This window comes from Parasteatoda tepidariorum, chromosome 6, assembly GCF_982258835.1.
Source record: "Parasteatoda tepidariorum strain Cologne lab strain chromosome 6, Ptep-v5.0, whole genome shotgun sequence".
Classification (NCBI taxonomy): domain Eukaryota; kingdom Metazoa; phylum Arthropoda; class Arachnida; order Araneae; family Theridiidae; genus Parasteatoda; species Parasteatoda tepidariorum.
In genome coordinates, this window is record NC_141760.1 from 78,504,770 (window position 1) to 78,531,886 (window position 27,117).

At 29.7% G+C, this 27,117-nt stretch overlaps 2 protein-coding genes across 2 annotated transcripts; both read left to right on the top strand.

Annotated features, from left to right (window-relative positions):
- The first annotated feature begins 284 nt into the window (after window positions 1-284).
- Window positions 285-1,127, top strand: LOC147808163 (uncharacterized). The gene has a single exon (XM_087166903.1). It carries the CDS (start codon window positions 285-287, stop codon window positions 1,125-1,127), a length of 843 nt encoding a protein of 280 aa, XP_087023029.1.
- Window positions 1,128-1,628: 501 nt separating this feature from the next.
- LOC147808164 (uncharacterized) lies at window positions 1,629-2,405 on the top strand. Its single transcript, XM_087166904.1, has one exon. It carries the CDS (start codon window positions 1,629-1,631, stop codon window positions 2,403-2,405), a length of 777 nt encoding a protein of 258 aa, XP_087023030.1.
- Window positions 2,406-27,117: the final 24,712 nt, after the last annotated feature.

The following is a 27,117-nucleotide window of genomic DNA, read 5'->3' on the forward strand; positions in this document are numbered from 1 at the left end:
AAAAAATAAAGTTTAAAAGTAAGACTCAAGTCTTAGGTGTCCATTGGGATACAGAAGAAGATTCGTTTCATCAAAATATTAAGGAGCATGACCATGATTTTTTTAAGGAACCGGTCACTAAACGCTTACTTCTGAAAACAATCTCAAAGATTTTTGATCCCTTGGGAATTTTCTCACCATCTACTGTAGTAGGAAAAATTCTCTTTCAAGATACATGGCTATGTGGTATTGACTGAGACGAACTTTTACCCCCATCTATCGCATCAAGGTGGTCAAAATTCATTATGCACTTACCACATTTAAACAACATTCGAATCCCCAGATGGATTGGAATATCTTCTGCTGATGTTACCATTCACATATTCTGCGATGCTTCGGAACGTGCTTACGGTACAGTGTTATATGTACGATTCACAGAAGATACTAAATTTCATGTTCGAATGGTTTGCAGTCGTAATAGACTTTCTCCTTTGAAAAAAATAACACTCCCCCGCTTGGAGCTGTTAGCCGCATTATTGGGTGCTCGATTACTCCATTATTTCTGTACAGAAACTAAACTGGATAAGAACACAGCGACACTTTGGAGTGACTCAACAGTTGCCTTAAATTGGATACAAGGTGATCCAAATCGGTGGAAAACTTTTGTCTGTAACCGAACGAACGAAATTCTCAATTACACAAATCCAACACAATGGCGGCATTGCCCCGGCAATGAAAATCCTGCCGACCTTTTATCTCGTGGTGCTGCACCAACAGAGCTTAAATCATTGGATCTTTGGTGGCTAGGACCTACCTGGCTAACCCAGTCATCAAAGTTTTGGCCTTCAAAACAACTGAGTGACGCTAATCCAGATATTTATGCTGAACTACGTAAACCAGCTACTCAATCTTTATTGATAACTTCTTACCAACCTCTTATTGATATATCGCGCTTCAGTTCATATATGAAACTTCTTAGAGTTACAGCATGGATATTTCGCTTCTTGTATAACTGTCGATCCAAGCAGCGCATTTCTATTGATCTCACTTGTGATGAGCTTAACACAGCAAAAAACTATTGGATTCTTACAGCGCCAAAGCAATGCTTTTCGGCAGAGCTTAACGCTTTACAAAATAATTCCCTTTAGCTAAAATCTTCAAAAATTAGCCGTTTTAACCAATTTCTTCTAAAAAATCTCATACGATTGGGAGGTAGATTACAGTTTGCATCGCTCAAAAATGAGCAAAAACACCCTTTGCTTCTTGGTGGTTCTCATCCTTTTGTACATCTTTTCATATACTACACACATGTGAAGCTTCATCACTTAGGTGTTCAAATTGTACTTTCAGAGATTCGTTCCAACTTCTGGATAATACGAGGACGTGAAGTCATTAAACGAGTGCTCTATAAATGTCTACCGTGAAAACTTTCACAGACATCTAGAAGTCAACAAATCGAAGCTCCTTTACCAAGAGACAGAATTACACCTTGTCTTCCATTTACTACTATTGGCATAGACTTCGCCGGCTCACTTTATGTCCGTAACTTGAAACCTTTAAATACAGCCAATATCGCACTTTTCACTTGCTCAACTACTCGTGCTGTACATATTGAACTAGTTTCTGACCTCACTAATGACAAATTTCTCATGGCCTTAAAAAGATTTGTGGGCAGAAGAGGAATCCCTCATACAATATACACTGACAACGCCACTTCCATCCACGCCGCTAATAAAGAGCTATCCATTTTATGGGACAACTTAACATCGTCAAAAGTTCAGCAATATTATGCCCAGACGGGAATTAAGTGGAAATTTATTGTTGCACGAGCGGCTTGGTGGGGAGGATGGTGGGAACGTTTGATCGGACTAACAAAAAGATGTTTGCGAAAATCCCTTGGTCGAACCTTGTTAGATGAAGAAGGTCTTTCTACAGCATTAGTTGGTGTTGAAGCCAAATTAAATAGTCGACCGTTAGTTTATGAACAGGGAAATGATGATCCTGAAGAAACATTAACACCATCCCATTTTCTTACCGGTAAAAGACTTACAACCATACCTCCACAGCCTGCAACATCTAGTAGAAATCTGACAAAATTGAACAAGCAACAACAGGATTTATTAGACGCATTTTGGAAGGAATGGTCTAAGGACTATTTATTGCAATTAAGATCTTTCCACCAAGTACGCAACATTAAAAAATCATCTCATGCTCGTGTTGGAGACATAGTACTACTTCACGAAGATGTAAGTACACGACATACGTGGAAAAGAGGATTGGTAACCGGACTAATTAAAGGACGCGATGGAAAAGTCCGCACTTGTACTTTACGTTCCGAAGGTAAGGAAATCTCCCGACCTGTTCAACTGATCATTCCTCTTGAGGTTGATCAGGGTGGGGAGGATGTTCCTGACGTAAGTGCGTGAACGCAGATGCAGTGATTATTTCTTATATTATTTCTTACATTATTCTTTTGTTGGCAACATATTTTGTATATATATTTTTTGTGTACATTTGTGATAGTAAAAAGAGTTTGTTCTATGAGATACTTGTTTTAGTGTTGATTGTAATTAGAAACATTTACGTTTATAACCAACACAATATGTAAGAGCAATGTTTCCACTATATGTTTACAATATAAAATATATAAAATTGCTCTAGTTTACTATTTTTTAGACCAAGTTTCCTTAAGAGGTCCATCTTGCCCGCTCTTCCCCTATTACTAAAAATTTCTAAAAACATTTTATAAAATAACGTTTCAGTAAAAAAGAATTCCTGAAACTCTGTGTAACGTTTCTTAGGAAAATGGGATTCACGATCGCAACGCTCGAGTACGCCGTCTAGCGGGAGCCTGTAAATATCAGACATTAATTTATCACGTTTTCATTTAGTTCCATCAAAGTCATTGACAGAATCAGACGCCATTTTTTAGCAGCAAATAAGAAACAAAATTTCCCTAAAGGCCATATCACACTTAAAGAAATTCGTCCAACTCAACCTTCAACTCAACCTCAACTTCAACTTTTCGTCCAACTTCCTCCCAGAAAAGTTTATCTAGGGTTGCCGATCGTTGAAGAGTTGATTTACCAAGCGCTCGTGCCTTCTTCCTCTTCAGGCGATTTAGCGCTTTTAGACGATTCTTTGATAAAAATTGTTTATTAACATTAGTTCGCACCATCTGCTTGCATCATCTCGCTTAGTCTTCTGTTTGCGCTTTATTCATGTGTCGCTTTTGAATTTTCTGCAATATAATTAGAATAATGGATATTTATGCACCTATCGCTAGTTTAATTATGTATAGTGTAATAAAAAAGAGAGAGAAGGAAATGAAAAAAAGAAAATTATGGTGTAAAGAGTGGCGATTGCGAAGAAAAGGACAAGGCTGTTATGAAAATTTATTGAGAGAACTGGCATTAGAGGTAAGTTTTTTTTTTAACCTTTGATATAAAAGTTTAAAATGTATCAGTGGTTATTAGTTCTATGCTTTGTAAATTTTCAATTTTAGTTCGCAATATTATTTTTCTTATTATCTAAAAATGAATTTAATTTGATATTGCCTCTTTGCCACCTTATTTAATTCTAATTATTCAAATAATTTAAATTATAATTAATAAAATTAAATTATATAATTTAATCACTTAATATGATACACATCATATTTTTAACACTGAACATTCCAATAAACAAATTCTAAAGCAAAATTTTCAAAAACATTTAGTGATTTAATTATTATTAGTTATTTTAAATCAATGTTACGACTTACTTTTTGCTTATTACATTTTAATAAATGTTCATTTGATTTTAAATTACTTTATGAAATTTGTTCTTATTTTTTCAATTAACATTAATGCATACATCTTTTTTTTTCCAACATTTTATTGAAAGTTTTTGTTTTAGAAACATATATGTTGGCTGCTTTAGGCTTTTCATGAATTGCAATTTTTTTGTTATTGTTGATCTTTTAGGATAAGGAGAGCTATAGGAGGTATTTGCGAATGGACACAGAATGTTTCCAATATTTGTTGGGAAAAGTAGAGCCCCTAATTGCCAAGAGAAACACTTTTATGAGGGAAGCTATTCCAGCTGGCGAAAGACTAGCCATCACGCTGAGATACTTAGCAACTGGTAATTAACCTTTTTGCTAATTATTGAGTTTAACTGGCTTATTACTTGTTTAATTTAAGCTAAATCTAATAAAGAGTGTACTATATTAACAAATTATTAGTAAAAATTGCTTCATCTAATTTCATTTTTTTCCATTTAAATAGGGGAGACACAGACTTCAATGGCCTTCAATTTTAGAGTGGCACAAAATACAATTGCAGGCATAATTCCAGCAGTATGCAAAGCCATCAGTGAAGTATTAAAAGAGGAAATGAAAGTGCCTGAAAATCCTGAAGACTGGATTAAAATTTCTGAAGAGTTTTACAAAAAGTGGAACTTCCCGAACTGCATTGGTGCAATGGACGGGAAGCACATAAGCATTTCCCCACCACCAAATTCAGGTTCCCTGTACTACAACTACAAACATTTCAATAGTATTGTCTTATTAGCATTAGTCGATGCTAATTTGAAGTTTATTTATGTGGACATCGGTACAAATGGTAGAATTAGCGATGGTGGGGTGTACAAGAAATGTACCCTAAAAAAACATATCGAGGAGAAAAATTTGAACATCCCAGGAATGCAGTTCTTGCCAGATACAAACGTGCCAGTCCCATTTGTTATTGTGGCAGACGATGCATTTCCCTTGGAAGAGTATCTCATGAAACCATATCCGGGGAAAAATATCACATAAGAGCAACGAATATTTAACTACCGCCTATCTAGAGCTCGAAGGGTTTCAGAAAATGCTTTTGGCATCTTGTCATCTAGATTTAGAATATTTCAGACCAAAATTTTAACGAGACCTGTGCAAGCCACACAGATAGTCTTGGCAGCCTGTAGCCTTCATAATTATTTGAGGTCAAGATGTCTTGAGTTGTATTCTCCCTTAACGAGTCTAGATAGGGAAGATTTCACTCAAAAGAATGTCTGCAAGGGTAGTTGGCGGGAGAATATAAATCCTTTGACTCCACTTGTAAAACATGGGCGTAGCGGAACATTTCTCGCCAAGGAAGTTCGGTCCCGGATAACTTACGTAAATGGTTCGGGAAGTGTACCTTGGCAAAATGAGATGTGCAATTTGCACTGACAGATTACAGAATATTTATTACTGTTTTATGTTTGTTTTTTTTGTAAAATAAAATATGAATGTTAGTTTTTTATTATGTTAGTTGTTTAATTGAATTCAAAATTTGAATTTAAACCCAGACACTAGAAATGGTTGCACAAATTGGAAGCAAAGGAATAATTGAATCTTAAATAGTACTCTTTAAAAATAAATAACGGAATAAAAATTTGGCCACTATAATTTGAATTAGTAAATAAAAAATAATTACTGATATTCTAATTACAATTATAATGTACATTTGAAACGATTGTACTAATTTGAATTAATAAAATTATAATTTTGTAAAGAAATTATTTCAAATTTTATTACTATAAAATAATAAAATTTGAATTAAAATTAAAAAGAATATTGAATTTCATTTATTAAAAATAACTTTAAAAAAAAAATAAAACATTTAAATGCTGATTCAAAATTTAACATACAACAAAATTCAAGCCAAGGTTGGGTGGTCTCCTTAAATTTTTCGAATGAGGAATATTTTCTAACTGATTTCACACCTAATTCATTATTGTGAAGATAAAAAAATTCAAGAAAATTCCTATGATCTATTGGAACCACATAAATTTTAAGACATTGCAAAAGCTTTCAAGGGACAACATTTTAGTTATGGAAAGAAATTTCATAACGTATAATAAATTGTGTGATGATAAAGTTAATAAAATGATTCTTTGTAAAATGTAAAGCATAAAAAGTTATGTGATTATCTTAAAATTATAAATAAGCACATAAATTGCCTTGAAGTTAAAAAATGGAATTTCTAGATGCATTGTAAATGCTCATGAAATGAAATGCACACATCTTTTTGTACATGATAGGCTCATGCTTTACAATTCACAAATAATTATCAATTTTTACTTTTATTATACATTTTGCATTTGAAATGAATAAAAAAAAAGTTATTAAACAACACTATTTTGTTATACATGAATAAACACAAACTATTTGAAAATTAGGAAAAACAAGAGCTGATTAAAGTGAAAAATTTATTACAAAAGAAATGAAAATGCTGTCTCAATTAACTTTTTATGCGCTCTTAAACGCTTCTCTTTGTCAGGAATAGACTTTAAAATCTGCGCAATGTACTGTCCACAAGCATCCTCAAAGGATGCTTCCTGCGGTGGCGGGATGTTTTTTAGAGCTCTTACAGCCTCAGACAATAGTTCGTCTTCATTCGTTCTCTTTCTTTTTGCACTTTTCCTAGTACCAGCACTACACTTGCCACTATTGGCTTCCATTCTTGGTTCTTGATTCAGGGGTTCTTCACAAGTCAGGGGTTCATCAGAAGTCAGGGGTTCATCTTCAACAAACGACTCTTCATTTGCGATTAGAAGGTCCCTGGAGGACTCAAATGATTGAAAGTCTAGAGACTCATTGAAATCTTCCACATTCTGAAGTAGAATATTTATTGTTATTTAATACAATCAATAAAGAAAAACTGGTTCATAATTTCAAAGCTTAAATTAAAATATACTTTTGATACCTTTAAACATGACGAAATATTGCAAAAATAAAATTTTATTTTCTTGTAGACTTAAGTAATATAAATATATAGAATTGAGTTATCATCAGAATTGAGTTAATGAAGATTTGTATCAAGTAATATCTTACCATTTCAGTTTCTTGAGATTATTTATTTAACTCTATAATTAGTTTAACAAATGATCAGAATTTTTTTAAAAAAATGTTTTTTCAACTAAAATTATGCTAAACATATGACACAGTCAAGTTATATTCATACAATCATACACATTTATAGTCATGTTCATACCTGACTTAACAAAGAAGACTCCTTATTGCTCTCCTCCAAGTTAGACACGCTTGGCTCTGCTTCACCGGTGTCCTCTAGAAACTGTAATGTGTTAAAATGGATCCATGGGACCTGAATCCCTTCAAATCCTGCTCCACTTGTTAAATTCTTCAGCTTTTTCACATTCCTTTGGAATATTGTCTTAAGCTTTGTGAATTTTTTTTGCAACTTTTCTAAACAGAAAAATAGTGAACTAATAATAAGGACAATAAAAAGTAAGTTAATAAGCACATTTATGAATTAGATTGAAAAACTAATATAAACATAGAATAAAATTTGAATCTTAATGTTGATGCAATTGTCTGTAGGTTTAATGATAAAAATGTTACAGGTTTGGTAATAAACACAAACACCTATATTGTTATTAGACAAGTTTTGAAATTTATTCTCTTGCATAAGCTGTACTAGAGCATGCATTTGAAATTTTTTATGCAATTTGAATTATCATTTGTATGCCATGTAAATTCTGTATATCAAATACTTTTTGAATAGTATAGAACGAACAGAAATCATACTTTTTTTTCAATCATAGATTTGTACATTACCAATGTTTGAATATAACAAAGGAATCTTAAAAGATATATAAAAAATGTTTATGTTTAATGGCATCCATACACTATATTTATCTAAACACTATTTTCAATATTTAACACAGGGTTTATTTATCATTTCAATATAAAAAAAAGTAATAATAATTATGGTAATACGAAAAAAATATTCTGTAATTAGGAAGTTAATGCTGTTGGTTTGGTTTTAAGCTTATTCTCAGTAGCAATACTTGCACTTAGAACTAATGAAATACAGTCAAAACTAAAAACTCACCCAATGAGAATTCAGTAGTATGTTGAGGCCATTCTATGGTTAGTTTTTTCGCAATCTCTTCAAAACTAACTTTCCGGAGGATCCTATGTTTGTAATATTTAGATTTGACATTCCAGATGTTTTCTTTCTTCTTAAACAGTTCAATAAAAGAACTTTCCATTTCTATGATCCATTTAAATGTTTCGCTAACGGACGCTTCAAAATTTTGACTCATCTTTGCTGCAATACAAATAAAAAAATTTATTAAGAAAAGTGAAGCAAGTGTATTTAAGGCAGCAGACAATAAGGAACAGAGTCATTAAAAATAAAATAATGCCAACCAATTAATTTTGTCAGCATATTGTTAGGGTATGAGTAAGTTCTTTATGATCAGTAAAAACTGAAATAAATTTTTAATGGTCTTCCACATTTTTATAATAAGATTAATAGAAAGTTAAATTAAAATTATGTATAATTGCAAGAAGTATGAATTACTTGTCCCATTTTTTCAAATATTTATATAAGTTTAAATAAAATCATTTTTTTAATAAAACCCACTTAGCGTCCCAAGTGGGTTTTTTCAAGGTGGGCTCACCCAATAAAACCCTGTGCAGGTTTTTTCAAGGTGGGCCTACTTGGCGAATCCTGATAGAAGGTGCAAAGTAATTGAAAAAAAAATTTTTTTTTATTTGGCAAATACTGACAAATATACAGTTTAAAAAAAATAATACCAAGCAATTAATTCTGTCAGCATATTAGTTAGATATGAGTAACTTTCAGAAAAGTTTACTTTTTATAACGCAATTTTTTCCTTTGTAAAAAAAATATTCAAAATTAATAAATTCAGTACCAACTTCAGAATAATTGCTGATATAATCTAGAAAGAGCAAAGTAATTGAAAAAAACTACATTTCAATTCGGCGAATACTAACAAATTTACAGTTACGTACAAAAACGATTAAATGCAATTCATAACACTTGTTTATCATTTAAAGTACTGTCAAAATATAAAACAAAACTACTTTTATGTACTTGCAAAATTTACTTCAGATTGGCAAATTTGGCGTAGAAAATCATACTTTTAATTCACGGTTAAAAACATAACACATTTATAACATAAACTTCTTTAATGGTTAGAAACAGATTTATACTTCTTATAAAATAACTTTAAAATCAATACTCAATTAAAAACTCACCTGAATTAATATATAACAAATTAGATTCGCTGCTTTTTCACATAAACTTTGCCGCCATATTGTTTTGACTTGTGCTATCCCATAATCCCATGCGGTTGCTGCTACCTGATTGGTTGAATTGTGAAGTTGAATCAACTTTTTCGAGGAGATCTGAAAGAGTTGAACAATAGTTGATCCAACTCGGATAAGTATAGCACACCTATGTTTTCGGACGAAGTTGGACGAAAAGTTGAAGTTGAGGTTGAGTTGAAGGTTGAGTTGGACGAATTTCTTTAAGTGTGATATGGCCTTAAGGAAAAGGCCGAAGAACTTGAAAAAAATCTCCAGAATATTAGTAAATCTTTCAGGAACAGAACACGCCAAACATTTGAAGAAAAATTCCTCAATAATTTTTAATTTCTATTATCAACAAACTTGCAACTGATGACTTCCGATTTCGGATACTGTTACAGATGTGTGTATTAAGGTAAAATGAATTTCTTCTGTCTTCAATTCATTACGAATAAAAGTGAAGTCAACATTGCTTTCGTCATTCCAGTGAATAAATATGAATTCAGAACATACAGAATTGTAATAGTTATAGCATATTCTTCTTCGTTATAGAATAGTATATATTTCTGTATCCATATAATTCGGAAAACAATAAAAAATTATGCAAGTTACTTGAAATAGTGCCATTTGTGCTGATTCTTAATTAATTTTAATCGTTTTCTTGGTAAGTTTTTTTTAGTTTTGAAAGAATAAGTTCAACTAGAATTCAGCTATTCTGTTTTTAGCTACATATTCAAATTCATATCAATTATAAAATTTTGCTGTGTAGTATGTTATCTAAAAGTAATGAAGGAATAAACTATGTATCTATTATTTGAGAATAAAGTTTTCAAACAAGGAACTTATCATTTTGGAATTCTCCGGGAATTATAAATCAGGTAAGTGCAATGATTTTTACAATAAAAAATTTGCTTGTAAATATTTCTTTTTTCATTTGATCATAGTTCTCTACAGAATGGTTTTTTACGTCTGATTAAGAACTATAAGAATAATAAAAAAAGAAACAATATGAAAGTTTTTATTTCAATGTAAAGAATTCTTAAAATCGTTTTTTTTTTATCCTAAGAATTCTTTATTTTCCGTTTTTTAGTTTACAATTTTTTGATAAAAATTGTTCTCAAAATACTTTTTTTGAAAAATTAAATGGTATAACATTATGTATTTATGTATACTTCTTGTATATTCCAATGTTTGAAGTAATATGATTCAGAAAAGTATGGAACAAAAATTCGGTACTTACGTATTAACGCCACCGCCGCTACAGATTTGGCGGTTTTTAAGTGCCGCCAATCTACAATTAAAATTTTTGCGACAATTCCTTAAAATAAAACACTTTATTTAAAATCAAAATAGTCAATCGGATTTGGGTGGAAAATGAGCCGATATAGAGTTTAGCTAAGATTCAAAACAATCATATCGCCATATGAACTCTGATAAATAAGATTCCAAATGAAATAACATTTCCCAAACGAACGTTTACCAAGATAAAGTTTCATGTTGTGGGAATTGGTACATTTTCGTTTTTTCGGTAAAATATTTCCCTCCTGAAAAAATAAAATTGCATCTTGTTTTGTTTTTGGCAAATCCCAAAGACGAATTTTCGTAGCACTAAAAATGGCGACAAAAAAGAATTGTTTTTGTTTCGTCAGCATTCTTTATTTTACGTTTCTTAGTTTCTAAATAATGATTTTTATTGAAACTTGAAATTTTTTGATAAAAATTGTTGTCAAAAATCTTTGTTTACAAAATTAAATTTCATAAAATTATGAGACTTATGTATACTTTTTGTTCATTTTAATTTTTGAAGTAATATGATTCTTAAAACTATAGAATGTAAAGTTTAAATGGGCCTTTCATGTTATATCATTAAATTTAGTAATACTATTTCTCGGGCATTAGGTTTTAACTCTTATAAGAATATACATATTTTTTTCTGTTAATGTACAAATATTTTTCCGATGTGTTTTGGATATTCCTTCTCTACTAAAAAGAGATACCATTTTGTTTTCGGTTGTACAAGAAAGAATATCAAGCATTTTTCTTTTTTAAATTTAATAAGCCACATTAAAGAAGGAACGTTGCAATGCTACACGCTACATTAAAGACGTCTCCAGAGTAACTGAATGACGGTTCATATAGAAATCGCAGGTATGCGTCTCATACAACAACGCCCCCTATAGTTCGTTGCGATCGCGAATATAAAACAACGGCAAACAAAAAAATTCAAAAATGTTTCTAACTAATTTCAGTAATTGCAATTCAGATATCTTTGGTAATACTTGCCCCACACATGACGTTAATAAAATAATTAAAACCAAATATTTTAAGAAAAATAATTGATCAAATGAGTAGTATATAATGATATAATAATAGTAATGATGGATACAATAAAAATAATTAAAAAATTATAGCGGATATAGCATAATATAATAATAATTAATTAAGTAAAGGAGTGGAAATGAGAAACAATTTTTCGGACAAAACGTGAGAAATGAGGAGTCTTTTATTTAGTACAAGGAATAAATTCTACCTCTTTCACTATATTGAAAAAAAAATCTGAAAATTGTAAAAAAGGCATATTTGTACACTGATCAAATAAAGTTTTATGTATTTAAATGACTTTTCTTAAGAATTAGGTTAGCATTTGCACTATGAATTTGCTTTATTAAAAAACAGTAATTAGGTGAGGAAGTATTTTTCTTCATTCGTTTCATACAAACTTTCGATAAAAAGTATTGGATTTCGGTAATAAAATTAAAAGGGCTTCATTTTTATTTTCATTTCTCTTAGATTCTTGGAATGAAGAAAAAGGTATCAGTATTAGTAGATAAGAAAAAAGACCTTTTATTTATCAGCTACAATATTTACGCCTAAATTGACATTTGTAACAGTATCTGTTGGATATATAATCGTAATAACCCATGTAGTTTTTTCTTAACTTTTTCTCATTTTTTTTCTTTGGAAGACTTTTCAAAAAGTATTAATTTTTATATATATCAATATTGAAAATATTCATAAAGATGTCACTGAAAAGTTTACCATTTTGTTTTCCCGATTACTCCAGTGACAATTTTTTCTTATTTGAAAAGACTAACTTTTAAAATCCACAGTGGAAAAATTTCTTTTGAGAGACAGTCAGAAATACCAGCTTTATACAATTTTTAATTCTTTTTCCGAATATGAAGTTGTTTTAATACATTATCCAACATAAATACATGCTCACAAAAAATATATACTTCCAATTATTATTGCAGAAGGGTAATTAAGGTACCCGACTAGTTTCGACAACTTTTTTTTCAAATATTAATATAAAATTTATATGTTTTATTATTTGTATAAGCGTATAAAACTAGCAAAGAAATTATTACTAATTTACAATTTTTTATCATTATTTTTAATGGCGTTTGTTTTGCATATACGCGAAACGCTGTATAAAACTTCTATCGTCCAAACCAAACAAATCTTTTGAGGATTTTACATAGAAGATATTAACTATGTACTAAACTATTATGCTAAAAGCAAGCGGATATACTACTGAGTTAGAGATCAATGTAGCTAAAAAAATGAAATTTTTAAAAACATTTCCGCACTTGTCTTTGTGAAAAAACATTTCTAATTCTACTTTTTTTCTTAGTCTGTAGATCAAAACATGTTTGCCATAATCCTAAACACGCATGGACATTTATAGAAATATTTTAAAAACAACATGAGATATCGTCAATAAGATGATGTAAAATGTGATAAAAAAAACCTGATTTTGAGATAAACGCAGGTTAAAGCACTAATCCATCCACTGTTAGCACCTTGCACGAAACCTAAAACAAAATAAAGTACTTTTAGAAATAAAACAAAAATAAATTACTTTTAGAAAGCTATGAGTTCAGGGATTCAGAATTTATAATAAACTCAATGTTGTTCAAAGGCATGTTTTTTTACTAGTCAGATACGTTAAGATAATGACATTTTTGTACTGCAGAACAATTATTATTTAGCTTGGTTTTCAGTCAGCTACATAAAGTAATATTTCCAATATGAAAAAGACATTGAAGTATTATTTATTAAAATTTATTAATTTTAGTAACTCATTTTAAGATATTTATTATTATTATTTTAGTTTTTTCTACAGAAAATCTGACTAATAGCAGCACTTAATTCTTACAAAAGAGTTTTGGAATAAATTTAAGAGAAAGAACAAAAAACGTGTTTGTAAAAGAAATTTTGGGACTTTTAAAATTTAATATTCTCATTAGTTTGAAACATTTTTTGAAGGTTTAAATATAAGATAAAGTTGAATCAAAACAAGCTACTTAGTTTGTTGAGATATTTTTGTTCTTTCCAAGATTAGGGAAATAATTTACCCTTGAGGGTCGTTTTAATGATGGTAGAACACTGTTTTCAAAAATTAAAAGAAAAATTGAATTAAATTATTGCCCAAAAAGCTGATTTTCTTTGCATTTCTTATAAGAAGCTTGCGTTATCAGAATATTGAAATAATAAGGATGAAATCTTGACAGCCAGTTATGTTTAATTAAAGTTGTGCAAGAGCTTAAAATAATATTTTTTTTATACGTATACTGCATTTACTACTTTTCAGTTGAAAGCTCAAATAGAAATTTAATTTAACTGATTATTAAAGAATGTTTATAATTCTTCTTTGATCTGTCTTTAAGTATTTAGAGAATTGAAATACAATTTTTCTTAAAAATCGAAAATCGAAATGAAGTAGAATCGGATTAAAGTAAAAGATAGGGAATATTAATTTAAAATATTTTTAATAAATTTTCATCTTTACTAAAGGATACGAATTATTTTTTTTTTCAAAAATATTTTTTGATTGTTCAAAACAATCTACTATTTCTTGAAAATGAGACCAAGACGTATTCCATTTCGTATCGCTTTAAGAAAAAAGTCTTACATTTTATGCATTTGCTCGAACTCCTTGGGCAAGTATTAATTTTTTTGGTATGGAACGGGATTTTACATTTTTATAGGACTTCTATGTTCTTAACTAAAATCGATTTTCAAAACAATTATTCAGTTAAATAAAACTTTTATGAAAGTTTTTTATTTAAATGGCAATAAGTAATATAGGTTAATATAAGTAGTATTGTAAGTAATATGATATAATATGTCTTAATATATGTAGAAAGTACTGTTTTTCTGCACGAAAATAGTTACTTCAGTATAAATTTTCAGAATAAAACTTTTACACTGAAAAAAATTTGGAGAATTATCTTTCTAAATCTGATAATGAACAACTCAAAAAAGTTTGTGAAAGAACACTTTATTTTGAGGTAAAGCCAATTCAAGAATTCATACACTATATAAAAGATGTAATTTAAACTGAAAAAAAAGTGCAACGTCAGATTGCTCTTCCCTTCATTCGAACAAAATGAGAATTGTTTTCCCTTCCGAAAATCCCGATTTTAGGTGCGCTTTTTTTATCGCCAGAAGTTACCTAGAAGTTTTCGCCGCTAAAAATAATATGCATGTTCTTAGTTGAGTAATAAGGATAATAATATTTTATTTTTTTAATATCAGTGTAAACTGTTTTTATGTAATTTTGTCATGTATAATGTCTTTCAGCTTCCGCCCTGTTAAGTTTTGTTCGAGTTCAACTTAAAGATATTCCTCTGGTTGATAAACAAATAAATATAATTTTTTAAGAATCATTGAATTTTTTGTTCTAAATTAATGAATTTAGTTTAAAAATACATTTACTGACTCTTATATTAATCTTATCTTACTAAAATTTTAAATCTTTGAACTACTGATTACAAAATTAAAAAAATTACAGTATTCGGTTTAAAATAAAGTGATTTCAAAATTGTTCAGACTTAGATGTTTAGACTTTAAAGGAATGCCAAATTATTTTTGGCCTATCACAATTTGCTTTTAAATATCTACGAAAAGTAGGGAATTAAAGCACATAATTTTATTCAAATGTTAGTAAAATGTTAAAAAAATATGTCCGATCATTTGAAAAATCAACTTTAAAGAACTGGAATGAAATGTGAGTTTGTGATTTTATATATGCAGCTTACACTGAGAAGAAAAATTCTCACAAAATAGAAAAACAAAAACAATTCCGTACATTAAATACAGCTCTGATGGAAAAAGACGAGACATCCGGCTATTCATACCAAAATTTACAATATTTATATCAGTTATTTTATAATTTTTCTGTTCGTTATGGTCATGGTGTATCAGAAGTTCTATTTTTTTTCAATTATAATTTTTATTAGCATACATTTATTAAAAATACAAAAGTAAATTAGACAGAAATGTCATGAATCCACGCAATGTTCTGAAGAATCAAGAAAAAATAAATCGAACTTCAATAAGCATACAGAAGAAAAGACTTCCTCTTGATGATGGTCTGAAATTGATTGAATCCTTGATCGCTTTTGTAAGCGAACAGAGAGAGAGACTCTTCTTACGACACCCTTTCCAAGGAAATTTAATTTTAAACATAAATAAATAAAAAAGAAATTGTGATTTCCTCAAGTCGATCACCAGTTTTCCCATTGACAAAATGGTTGTTGTCTAATTTTCTTCTGGAAAAGCAGCTTTACATCTAGGACACATCTAGGACATCTTTAACTGTTAATTTTGAACTGCTCGGTACATAATTTCGCAGACATAGTTGAATGCAGCTCAGACACATTCTGTGTAAATTCTTTTGATGGTTGAACAAGCTTAGAACAGTCAATCGAGATCAATATCAACAATTTCGGATTGGTACAAAAATGCTTAAAGGAGATCGTAAGCTGCATGATACACCCGTTTCGGATTCACAAGCTCATACGTGAAATTGGATTTGAAAGCTAGGCTTTTTTTTTCAATTTTACATGAATATAGTGAATGATGAATCATTTATATTGCGTGGAAGACAGTCTACGGTCTTGTGTAATTCATTGGGTACGTTGACAATGGATTCCTTTATTCCTAACTGGGGATCAACACCCAGTTCTCGTATTTGCATGAAAGGGGTTCGGAGAGCCACTATTCACTCTTCGGTAGGGTTCAATTCTGTCAACCAATTTGGTACTTCTGCGAGGAACAGACTTCAGACTTGCGTTTGCGAACGGAATCCTTTCATTCTTCTGTTTGTGTGTAACGCTTAAGGTATTCCCGTCTACGTTGTTTGACATTGGCTTTTTAAGCCTCGGTAAAACTTACCTTGGCATCGTTTTTTTCTTACTTCAGCTCTAACCTTTGAGATCGTGACAATCAGTTTGGGATCCTCTCCATTTGCGATATTCACGTGAATTAGTATTGAAAATGACAGAGTTTGAACTGAAGGTTAGAATTTTTGATTCTTAATTAAAACAATAAAAACAAAACGAATGATGAAATAAAAACAACCTTCAAATGACGAAATTCTTTTTTATTCACAACTCAAGAAGTATTTATGAGAACTCGTTGGTCCCATATCTCAAAAATAAACTCACCAAGTTAATGCATTGAAAAATTAAAAGTGAAAAAAGGAATTCTAAAGAAAAAATATTAAACGTCAGCGGTCACCATAGCAACGCACGCAATGAAGACATATGAGTGCTGTTTACTTTACCCTTGACGCAGTTGAAAAGTGTTAAGACGTCCAAATAAGATGCGCACCCCATCAAACCCAAAACAAGACCCATTTTGCCAATGGGTAAAAGTTATGGCAGCTGCTATACACCAAGTAGGGTAATAGAACATTCCTGGTGTAGTGGATCACTACTTTGGTAAAAAGTAGTTACCGCCATTGCTGTTGTTAAGGTAAACAAAAATGTTTTACAGTTCACGATACTCTATTTCACTTTATCCATTTTTAGCATTTGATTTTGTTGTATTTAGAAAAATTTGTGTCGATTACTTTTCCAATTTGTCTCTATTAATTCATTAATATATTCAATTCATTAATATATTTTTGTTAGCAAGTATCGCGCGGATATCATGCACAGTGAAGAAGTTTTTTGTTTTCTTACCACCAAAAATGGAGGCAACAACTTTACATCAAAGTAATGTATCATAAAGTGATCCAAGTTTCGTCACATGACTTTCCTCATTCTCTCATCATTCACTGTGAATGATGATGAGAGAAAGTGGAAACAGTTTATTCATCGATTAAACTCACAGCTCAGAAAGAATAATAATATAAATTCGAACGAAACCGAAGTGAATCGAAGTTAAATATTATAAGAGTACTTTCAATAATTAGCAGATTTATGCGAATCATATGGGACTAATTTGTTAAATTTATTCCACAAGAAGAATTGGAATTACTATGCAAATAATTGACTACAATTAATATTTTTAAACAAACAGGAAAGAGGATTGAAACTTACTTGGTATCAAACAAGCAAGTATCGATTAGCTAGGTTTTAATATTTTTTCCAATATTTTTTTTCTTTTTCAACATAAACTATTATCTCTACAATCCTTATATAAACATTGCTATTTACATGTTTTCATCTATGTAAGACACAAGTAAATTGTATTCTAGCTGAGAAACTTAAATTAGTGTATTAATAGGACAATGCAAATATCGATTTAGCTCATTTTAATTCCTGATAAGCTTCCTAAATATAACAGAGTGCAAGACCTGATTACTCACCTAGAGACTGATATAATATCAAAGGCTTCATCTTCAAACTAGCTGTATCCGTTTTACGCAATATTATGATGAGGTTAAATTATAGAATATGTTGCATTAGTAATGAACCTTATAAATGTACCGAATAATAATTTATTTAAAAAAGCTAAATACATTAAGATGTGTGTCACCTTTAAACTATCACTGATATACTTGAAATGCATATTTAGAAATATGACGATGATGATTAAAAATTAATGCGTTAAGACCATATTTTAATTTATTAGTACCAACCGAGCGTTGTGACTTGGTTAAAATCGTATCAAAATTTCAAATCAAAATCACATCAATATTAATCATATTAATCATAATCATCAATATTAAAATCACATCACAATTTAATTGAAAAAATGCATGTTTTTGAAAAGAAGAAAGATTTTTTTTTTCGATGCAAGGCTAGCAGTTAATGAAATATTTCAGTAATATTAAAAAAAAATAAATGCGTGTGATAAACTGAAGCGAAAATTTCTAAAATATCTCAAATTACGTTACAAAAAAGAAAATTAAATATTCTTTTTTATTAATTTAGAAGGAAGATAAAAGAAGAAGAAAATTATTTTCCGCATTCTTTAAAAATGTTTTAGGAGACAAAGCTAGGTATATCATAAACGGAAGTTATACTTTTCTTTTATGTATTCATTTTTGTATATATTCGTCAACAACTACATGCATACTAAGCGCTTTTTGAGGCACCTTTACATTTTATGGGGAAGTTTATAGCATAAAAAGCATTTTTCTATGTAACAAGCATGTTTTTAAACAACATTAAAATACTCCTTCTTTTCCTTCTTCATCTTTTCATTTTGATATTTCATATGCATATTTTTGTTTATCATTCCTTGAAAACGTCAAAAAAAATTTCATATTAATTATGAAAAGAAACTTCTTGCGTCACGGACATCAGATATTTGTAACAGATTTTCTATTTTTTTCCCCTCTTGCAAATTGACATTGTTATACTGTCAAGTGTCACGCTCTTTATTACTCTTAGCGTATCAGTTGAAAATAATTAATAAAAGTCAATTAGGTAATCGTAAATATTGTTCTAGTTTTTTTAGCACTCAAGAATAAGTTCAAACTACACACACTCTGGGCCTGGATAGCCTGGTTTGTAGGGCACTGGGTTCATGCTCATGTTCGCGGGTTCGATCCCAAGCCGCCCGAACACTCCCCGTGTAGTAAATGGTGACTGATGCACGTTAAATCTGTCGAGTCGAAAATCCTCTATGCTCCCATAACAAATCAATACTTCTAGGGGCACTGATCCAGGAGTTTTCTTGTCTTCTAGGTTGGTACAAAATTACAAGGCTATGGAGTTGAAAATTAGTAGTCGTGAACCAAAAATTGGATCGGCTGTTCAACAACAGATATAAAATAAAATAAAATAAAAAAACCACTCACATTGCATGACTGTTGCATGAAAGAAACCTGCGATACATTATGTTAAATGCACGCTCGCGGCGTAGTTTGCAAAATCTGTTATTACACTTCATCATAATGCTATCAAAAGTAATATGTGTCGATGCATTTCACGGCAAATACAATAGAAAGGTAAAAATTACAGAAATTTGATCATTAAAAAAAAGCTTATTGTTGAAGCTCGTTTAGGAGGAGTCTTGATTATAAGGATTGTAAAACTTTCTGAGTTCTCAAAAGCAGATATATTAAATATTTTCAAAAGTTAAATACGGAATCAATATTCATAATATAGAAGATGTAGTAATGACTCGGACACAATTAACTAAGACCGTGATCGACGTTGTCATCAACGAATTATACGGCTGAAAACGAACTCCACTATGCTTCGGTCAACAAAAACCTTCAATCACAGTTCTATCCTACCAATTTCATCGTAAACTATGAGCAAAAAATTGCAAGAATTCGTAGTTGAATTCCGGTGAAGAAACTTCTCATTTCTGCCCGAAAAGGCAACAATCATTTGCATGGACATCTGAGTACTGGAAATGGATTATGTGGAAAACTGAAGCAAGCTATACCGTAATTTGTATAGGTTAAAGACATCAAATTATGTAAAGTCATGTCACTTTGTAAAGTCATGAATCCATCTTGCTTTATTTACACCGTGCAAGGTTCTGATGAGAGAATCATGATGTGGGACATTTTCTGCCAGAATAGAAGAAGTGGCGTGGTATTCCCAGAGTTAAAAAAATAGCAATATATTGAAAGATCAAACGCAAATTGAAGTGTAAGGTTTTCACGGATACTTCATAGATGATCTTACATCGCACCAGGAACGTTCAAAATTTAAGACTAAAGGGGAAGAATAGTTCATGTACAGTCAGCAAAAAAAAAAAAGATATCACCCTGAATAACTTTCGTTCTAATGATCCGATTTTCACGAACTAAGTGTCAATCTCAATGGTTCCTGGGGGTGACCTCAAATATGCTAATTAATTAGTGCTAACTATTAATTAAGTTACGAAATCAGACACAAAAACGTACTTTCTCTGAATAAACATATATTTTTTTTTACATATTTGGCATCTAGACACTTGAATTAGGTGGGGTAGACAAAACTTTAAAACAATTGGGTCGTAAATTGGGTTGCAATAAAGGTTTATATATTTGGCGATAGTCCAGAAAACCGCCAAAAAAAGTCGCCTGCGCAAATAAATATTTTAAGATAACCCATTGACTGATTCAAAAGAGAAACGCTTAATTTTACTAGGTTGCTAGGCAACCAATTTCTGACTGTAAAAAAATTGAAATAATGTTTTGTGATTGCTCTGAGAGGTTTAATTAATAGTTAATAGAAAACATCTCGAAGTTTCTAGGCAATAGACAATTTTTAAGTTTATTTATGTCCAAAAAGCAAAAAAAAAAAAAAAAAAAAAAAAAAAAAAAAAAAAAAAAAATTATTTTAATCTCCTTTGATAAGAAAATTTGAATCAATTTATAAGTTTTTAGAATTTAAATACATGAACTTTTTATCTGATATTATTCAGATTATGCTATTTTTGCTATGTTTATTCGAGGATTTCATACTAAAATCAAATTAACGTAACTTATAATAGCTATATACAAAATTTTAGGGATAGAGATTTTTACAGCTTTAATCGAGTCTTCTAGGCATGAAAGTTTGAAGAGAAAAAAAAGCGCTTGAAAAATAAAATGTAGATTGTATAGTAATTCTAATGCACATTCACAAGGTTTTCTATAATTTACGATATTTCTTTTTTCTATAACTCAATGAATTGCTGAATGTTTAGTGGCATTTTAAAAACATTGAAATATGTTATGTTCAAGAATAAAATATTGAAATAATATGTTGCATATTGTATGATTCATTGTTTAAAAAATTGCTTCATTTTGCTAGATATTTACGTTACATGGTTTTCTCTGGATAAAGATGATTAGCAAATACCATCCACATGTTTCGATACATTCTGAAACTTACGTTCGCAAATTCACCATAAAATGTCGCACAGCATATTCTTCAATTACGATAAGCTACATTTACCACCAAATACTGCTACTATGATTATTTTTGTTTTCTTATATATATATATATATATATATATATATATATATATATATATATATATATATATATATATATATATATATATATATATATAACGTCGTTGCCGAGTGGAAGGATTAAAACAGGTCATAGGTCGGGAAGGAGGGTACAAAATTTATTTATTAATTATTAGACAAGAACAGTCATGAGAATGAGTAAAAGTGCACACGAAAAGTTGCGCTCCTTGGTTATATGTTAGGGAAAATCTTGCAAAGTAAAATCCGTAAAATGTCTTAATTTAGGGAAATAGGGAAATCTTAGTAGTTGCTATTGGTTTATGAGATAGATCGAACGTTTCCCACGCAAGAGCAAAGGGAAAAATGTCCTGCTCTTAATTAAATGCATACTTGAGCCAAAAATAGATTTAAGAACAGGATATGGCTTTTAAAAGTGTGAGAAAGTATTTTGTTTAGAATAATTAATTAGTAATAAAGTAGGAGTTGTTTTATAGCAAAGAAACTAACGTAAAAAGATTAATTGAAGCTTTTTATGTTACATCCCCCTTCGCCAAAAATGCTTAGTTACAAACCAAAAATTTTGAAATTATCTATTTGCAAAATCTTCCCTATGGTAGAAGTACAAATAATATAACCAAATTTGTAATGGTAACAATATATAAAAGTAATATAAATTATAAAACATTTACATATGTTCTCAATGTAAAAAATTTAACACAATCAAAAATCTGTAGTAGCATTATCAGAAATTTTAAAATTTTCATTTTCAACAGTTTTTTTTTTTACTTAACAGTTTTTTCAGTTTCAAAAATCTTTTGTTTAAAAATCACAACACAGCTTTTTCACTAGAAGAAGTATTCTTCTTAAAAACACTATTTAAGTTAACTCTTCAATCATGATGACAAAAATTTATAAACATTTGTTAGAAATGTGTAATTTAAAATGTAAAACACAAAATACAAAAAACATTTTTCCTGGAAAAATTTCAATCTGAAATTAGATTTGAGTATTGTTTACCTTGTTTGAAAACAAAATAAAATAAAAAATCTCACAGTGGTTGTTATTCTGAAGACCAAGACTTCAGTATTGTCTTTATTTCACTTTATTTATTATTTACCTTACATATTCATCACTTTAATAGCTAAATATCCGAAAAAAAATTCTTTTTATTTTATTTTTTCTATGTCCAAAATTTGCCTTCTGTAACATTTTTTCTTTTCTTTTTCTTTCTTATTCTTCTATCTACTTTCTATATTTATTTATTTATACTTTTCTTTCTTGGTATTTTTATTGCAATTATTAACCCGGATTTCAGGAAATATGTGTACAGACAAATTGCTTTTATAATCAGAAAAGGTGATCAGTCTTCTCAGATTTTACATTACAACCCGTTTAACACAATTTATCACTAATTGAAATCCAAAACAAAGCTTTCAAATTTAATATGGTATTAAGGTAAATCAGTTTTCAATTTTTGACTGATCTAGCTATTTTCCTTATTTTAATCTGAAGTGCAAGTTTGGTTTATTTGCAAATTACCTTTTTTTCTTTTCTTTTTTTTTCATTTATACCTTTCCTTTTTGGACATAATTTTTTTTTCAAGAATTTTAGTTCGGATATTTTTTAAAAGTAATTTTTGTGCAGAGATCTTAATTGATAATTTAATTTGTCACAATTGTTAGGGAATTCAAATATTTTCATTTCTATTTCTTACGTGGTTTTGAAGTGAATTTGGTTACTATTACTTTTAAATTTTTGTTTGATCATTTTCCTATCTTTATGTTGTGTGTCTATGGAAATGTCTGAGCAAGAACTGAGCTATGAACAATTTACCAATGTTGAACTAAAGCATTAATGTCTGGTTTCACATTTCAATTCAAATTCTAAAAACAAATATTTTATTCATTTTTCCAAATTATTTGTGTGAGTTTTAACATTTCTTAATTTAATTTTTGCCACACCGTAATTGCATTCATATATTAAAATTGAATTTCAATAATTACTGCAGTTGCATTACGAAGAGAAAAAAAAATTTAAATGGCATTTTCATTTAAACCCTAATCACTGTAAAACAAAAATATAAATTCAACTAATCAATAAATCATAGAAGCTGTAACACATAAAACAATAAATTTGAAAATAATTTCTCGAAACAATTCTTATGACAATCAATTCACTGAAAATAAAAATTTCAAGAAAAAAATTTCAACAGTAAATACGATTAATATATAAAAAATAATTTTTCAATTGAAACATCAAGAATGAAAAAAAATTTAAATAATAATCAATAAAAATTCAAAAAATTGTTTTATGAGAATTGTAAAAAAAAATAAACACAAAAGGATACATGAAAAAGTTCGAATTAGTCCAAGATATTTTGAAAATCACAACATCAGAGATGAGAGTGCGTTGAAATTCCGTGAACACAATTCCAAAACCAAAGACGAGAGCTGCTAGGGAAAAAATTTGTTTCTTCGTTAAGATGAATCGTAAATTAACACCAATAGTGACGGAGAAATTGAAGCTTATTTTTCTTTTGAATGTCGAACATCTAAGGAGACCATCGTAAATTATTCCGGGGTGTGAAAACAATTCATCGACGATAAGATCCAGCTCAGCACTTAAGAGTGGTAAAATCAACGCTTTCTCAAAGGGATAGGGTTTCAATAAAACATTTTAATTATCAGGAATTCGATGCAGTTATTCTTTTTAGTCCAAGGAAGGAAATTGAAGCTCAGCTTTCTAGTAGTCTCAGGAACGTAGACAAAATATGCAGCTTAGACATATGGAAAACCGATGATCGTTTTGTTCCACTGTGCGTAGGTATCATTTATAATAAACAAAAAGTTTTGAAGAGTTTATTTTTTTTGATGAAGATACTGGATGAATTAATTATTGCCATAAGTTGAAGAGGAATTTGACTGCTTATTTACTAACTGTTCATTTGAATAAATGATTTGAAGTTATTCCATATTTTTGATGTACCCTCTTCCGAAGTTGATTTATTTAATTTCAAATGAGATATTAAATATCTTTAATGTAGCGTACGAACTGTATCCCTTCCCGACCGTTCAATCCTGGCGACTTATAACGTCGTTGCCGAGTGGAAGGATTAAAACAGGTCATAGGTCGGGAAGGAGGGTACAAAATTTATTTATTAATTATTAGACAAGAACAGTCATGAGAATGAGTAAAAGTGCACACGAAAAGTTGCGCTCCTTGGTTATATGTTAGGGAAAATCTTGCAAAGTAAAATCCGTAAAATGTCTTAATTTAGGGAAATAGGGAAATCTTAGTAGTTGCTATTGGTTTATGAGATAGATCGAACGTTTCCCACGCAAGAGCAAAGGGGAAAATGTCCTGCTCTTAATTAAATGCATACTTGAGCCAAAAATAGATTTAAGAACAGGATGTGGCTTTTAAAAGTGTGAGAAAGTATTTTGTTTAGAATAATTAATTAGTAATAAAGTAGGAGTTGTTTTATAGCAAAGAAACTAACGTAAAAAGATTAATTGAAGCTTTTTATGTTACATATATATATATATCTGATATGATACTCTCTTTTTAAACAGAGCTCGTAAGGCCCTTAAGATACTGAAATGGGGGCACGAAAACTTAAAAGAATTTTTTTTCCTAATGCCCGCCTGTGTTAACAGCCGTCAATTCAGGCATCTACAGGGCGACAGATATCTGTGTGGCCTAAGGATTCCTAACGAGCATCAAACATTCTCAAAATTAAGTGTTCATTCATTGGAAAATTTAGTGTTTATTCAATTTAAGAACTGTTCCTTCACTTGGTTATCTTACTACTTATTACTTAAACCACCAAAAGCTTAAAACAATATTATGTAAGTTATCTAAATTTTTTTTACATAATTTGCATTTAATAACAAATATGTCGACATGCATTTAATAACAAATACGTCATTTAGCTAAAATTACAAATTTTGAAATTTTTATGATTTTTTTTAAAGACAAGCTAAGCTTAAGTATTCCTTCACTGGTTAGTTTACCCTATAAGATTTTGAGAAATTTGCGATGTTGTGAGAGATGCTTAAAAATGTTGACTACGTATTTTTATTAATATTCATAAAATATATATTGAAGAAAATGATGAATATTTTATTCCAAATTATTCATTCGTATGTATATTATTGAAATTTTATCAGTTATTGAGAAAAAAAAACTAAAAAATAAAAAATAATCACATTAAAGAAGCACAATCTGTTGTATAATCATATTCTATCAGAAGCATGCTTTTATAAAACTCCACATTCTCTGAATAAAATGTATTTTATTCAATAAAATGTTTTATTCAAATTTCTTTATTAAATTGCAAATAGAATTTTAGACGACTAAAAAAGAAACGTATTTTATAGCTTAAAAAAATAAAAATGAAAAGATAAGCAAACGATTATTAGCGAAAAAAATATGAATGAAATTTTATGCTAAGCGCGCGAAGTCAAGTTCCTCGCAAGTTTATCACATTTTAATATTAATCGCCCCATTTAATCATTTCTTCATTGTCGCCAAATTATTTTTTTAAAAATAATTAATTTTAATTTTTCTCAGCTTCTAATAAATAAAAACAGTTGAAACTTTAGATTTTTCAATTGAAAAATATGTAGATTAATATGGTACAAAAAAATTCATACCTTATAATTCAAAAATTTTTCATCCTTAATTTAATTAAATAATAAAAAATAATTAACAATTATTAAAAATTATTTTTTCGTGAAATTATCTTTGGGTAAATGAGTTTTATGACTGGGTGAAATTTTCTTCGAATTGCTTTATTAGTTTTTAAAATATGACTAAAAACGTAAAAAGTGAAATTAACATTAAGGGGTACGAACTTTGGATCGCTCTCCTGACCAAACTATGGGGACCATATTTCCCAGATTGCGGCTACCCCCTATATTTTGAAGGTTAAGAATCCGAATATGTAAGAAAAAATATATGTTTATTCAGAGAAAGTACGTTTTTGTGTCTGATTTCGTAACTTAATTAATAGTTAGCACTAATTAATTAGCATATTTGAGGTCACCCCCAGGAACCATTAAGATTAACACTTAGCTCGTGAAAATCCGATCATTAGATCGAAAGTTATTCAGGGTGATATCTTTTTTTTTTGCGGACTGTACAAGGCAATTGATTTGGCGAAAAAACAATTTGTGTGCTTGCAGGAAGGGTTTTTCAAATGTACGACCCATCATCACTGTGCTCTTGCGAATATCTAGTTTTCGCATAATCAGAAAACTTTTTTCCCCCAGAATGCAACACATAGGTATCGAAACGGCAATTTTTGTGAAAAATATATACAGAAATTTCTTTTCTCTCGATCTTCAATTAGTTAAAGTAACATCAATTTAATATCAAATATTTTGTCTGTCCACGGCAAAACCTAGCTGTTAACCAAATTCAGCTTTTAAAAACGTCCCAACAGCGTACATTTTGAAACAAGCTTATCCGACAGCAATCGCCTTTTTTATCTTTATTATCGTATCTAAAAGTGTGTGTAGCCAAAACGTGGTACTCTCAGGACACAAATGCACTGTAGAAACATGTAGAATCAATGCTGTCATCAGTGTCACAGTCTGTTATCAGTGGAAAAGTTGGTAGAATAAAATTTTTATAGAAAGTTTCAAAATTATTCGCCAGTGGGTGTATTACCAGCGTTAGGCATTACTTTGGACGCAGTGATAGATATCACTAAATTTTCTAGGTAAATTTTGGACGATAATGTTTAGAAGGCCTAGTTCGAGTTTGATTGCTAATTTTCACGCAACAAGTGCTTAGATTTTGTAAAGTTTTAGCTTTATTTAGGTCTGTTTTAAAAATAAATGAAATATTGCAAAAGAATAAATAAATCTCTCGTCAATTTGTATGCTTCATAAATTGAAACACC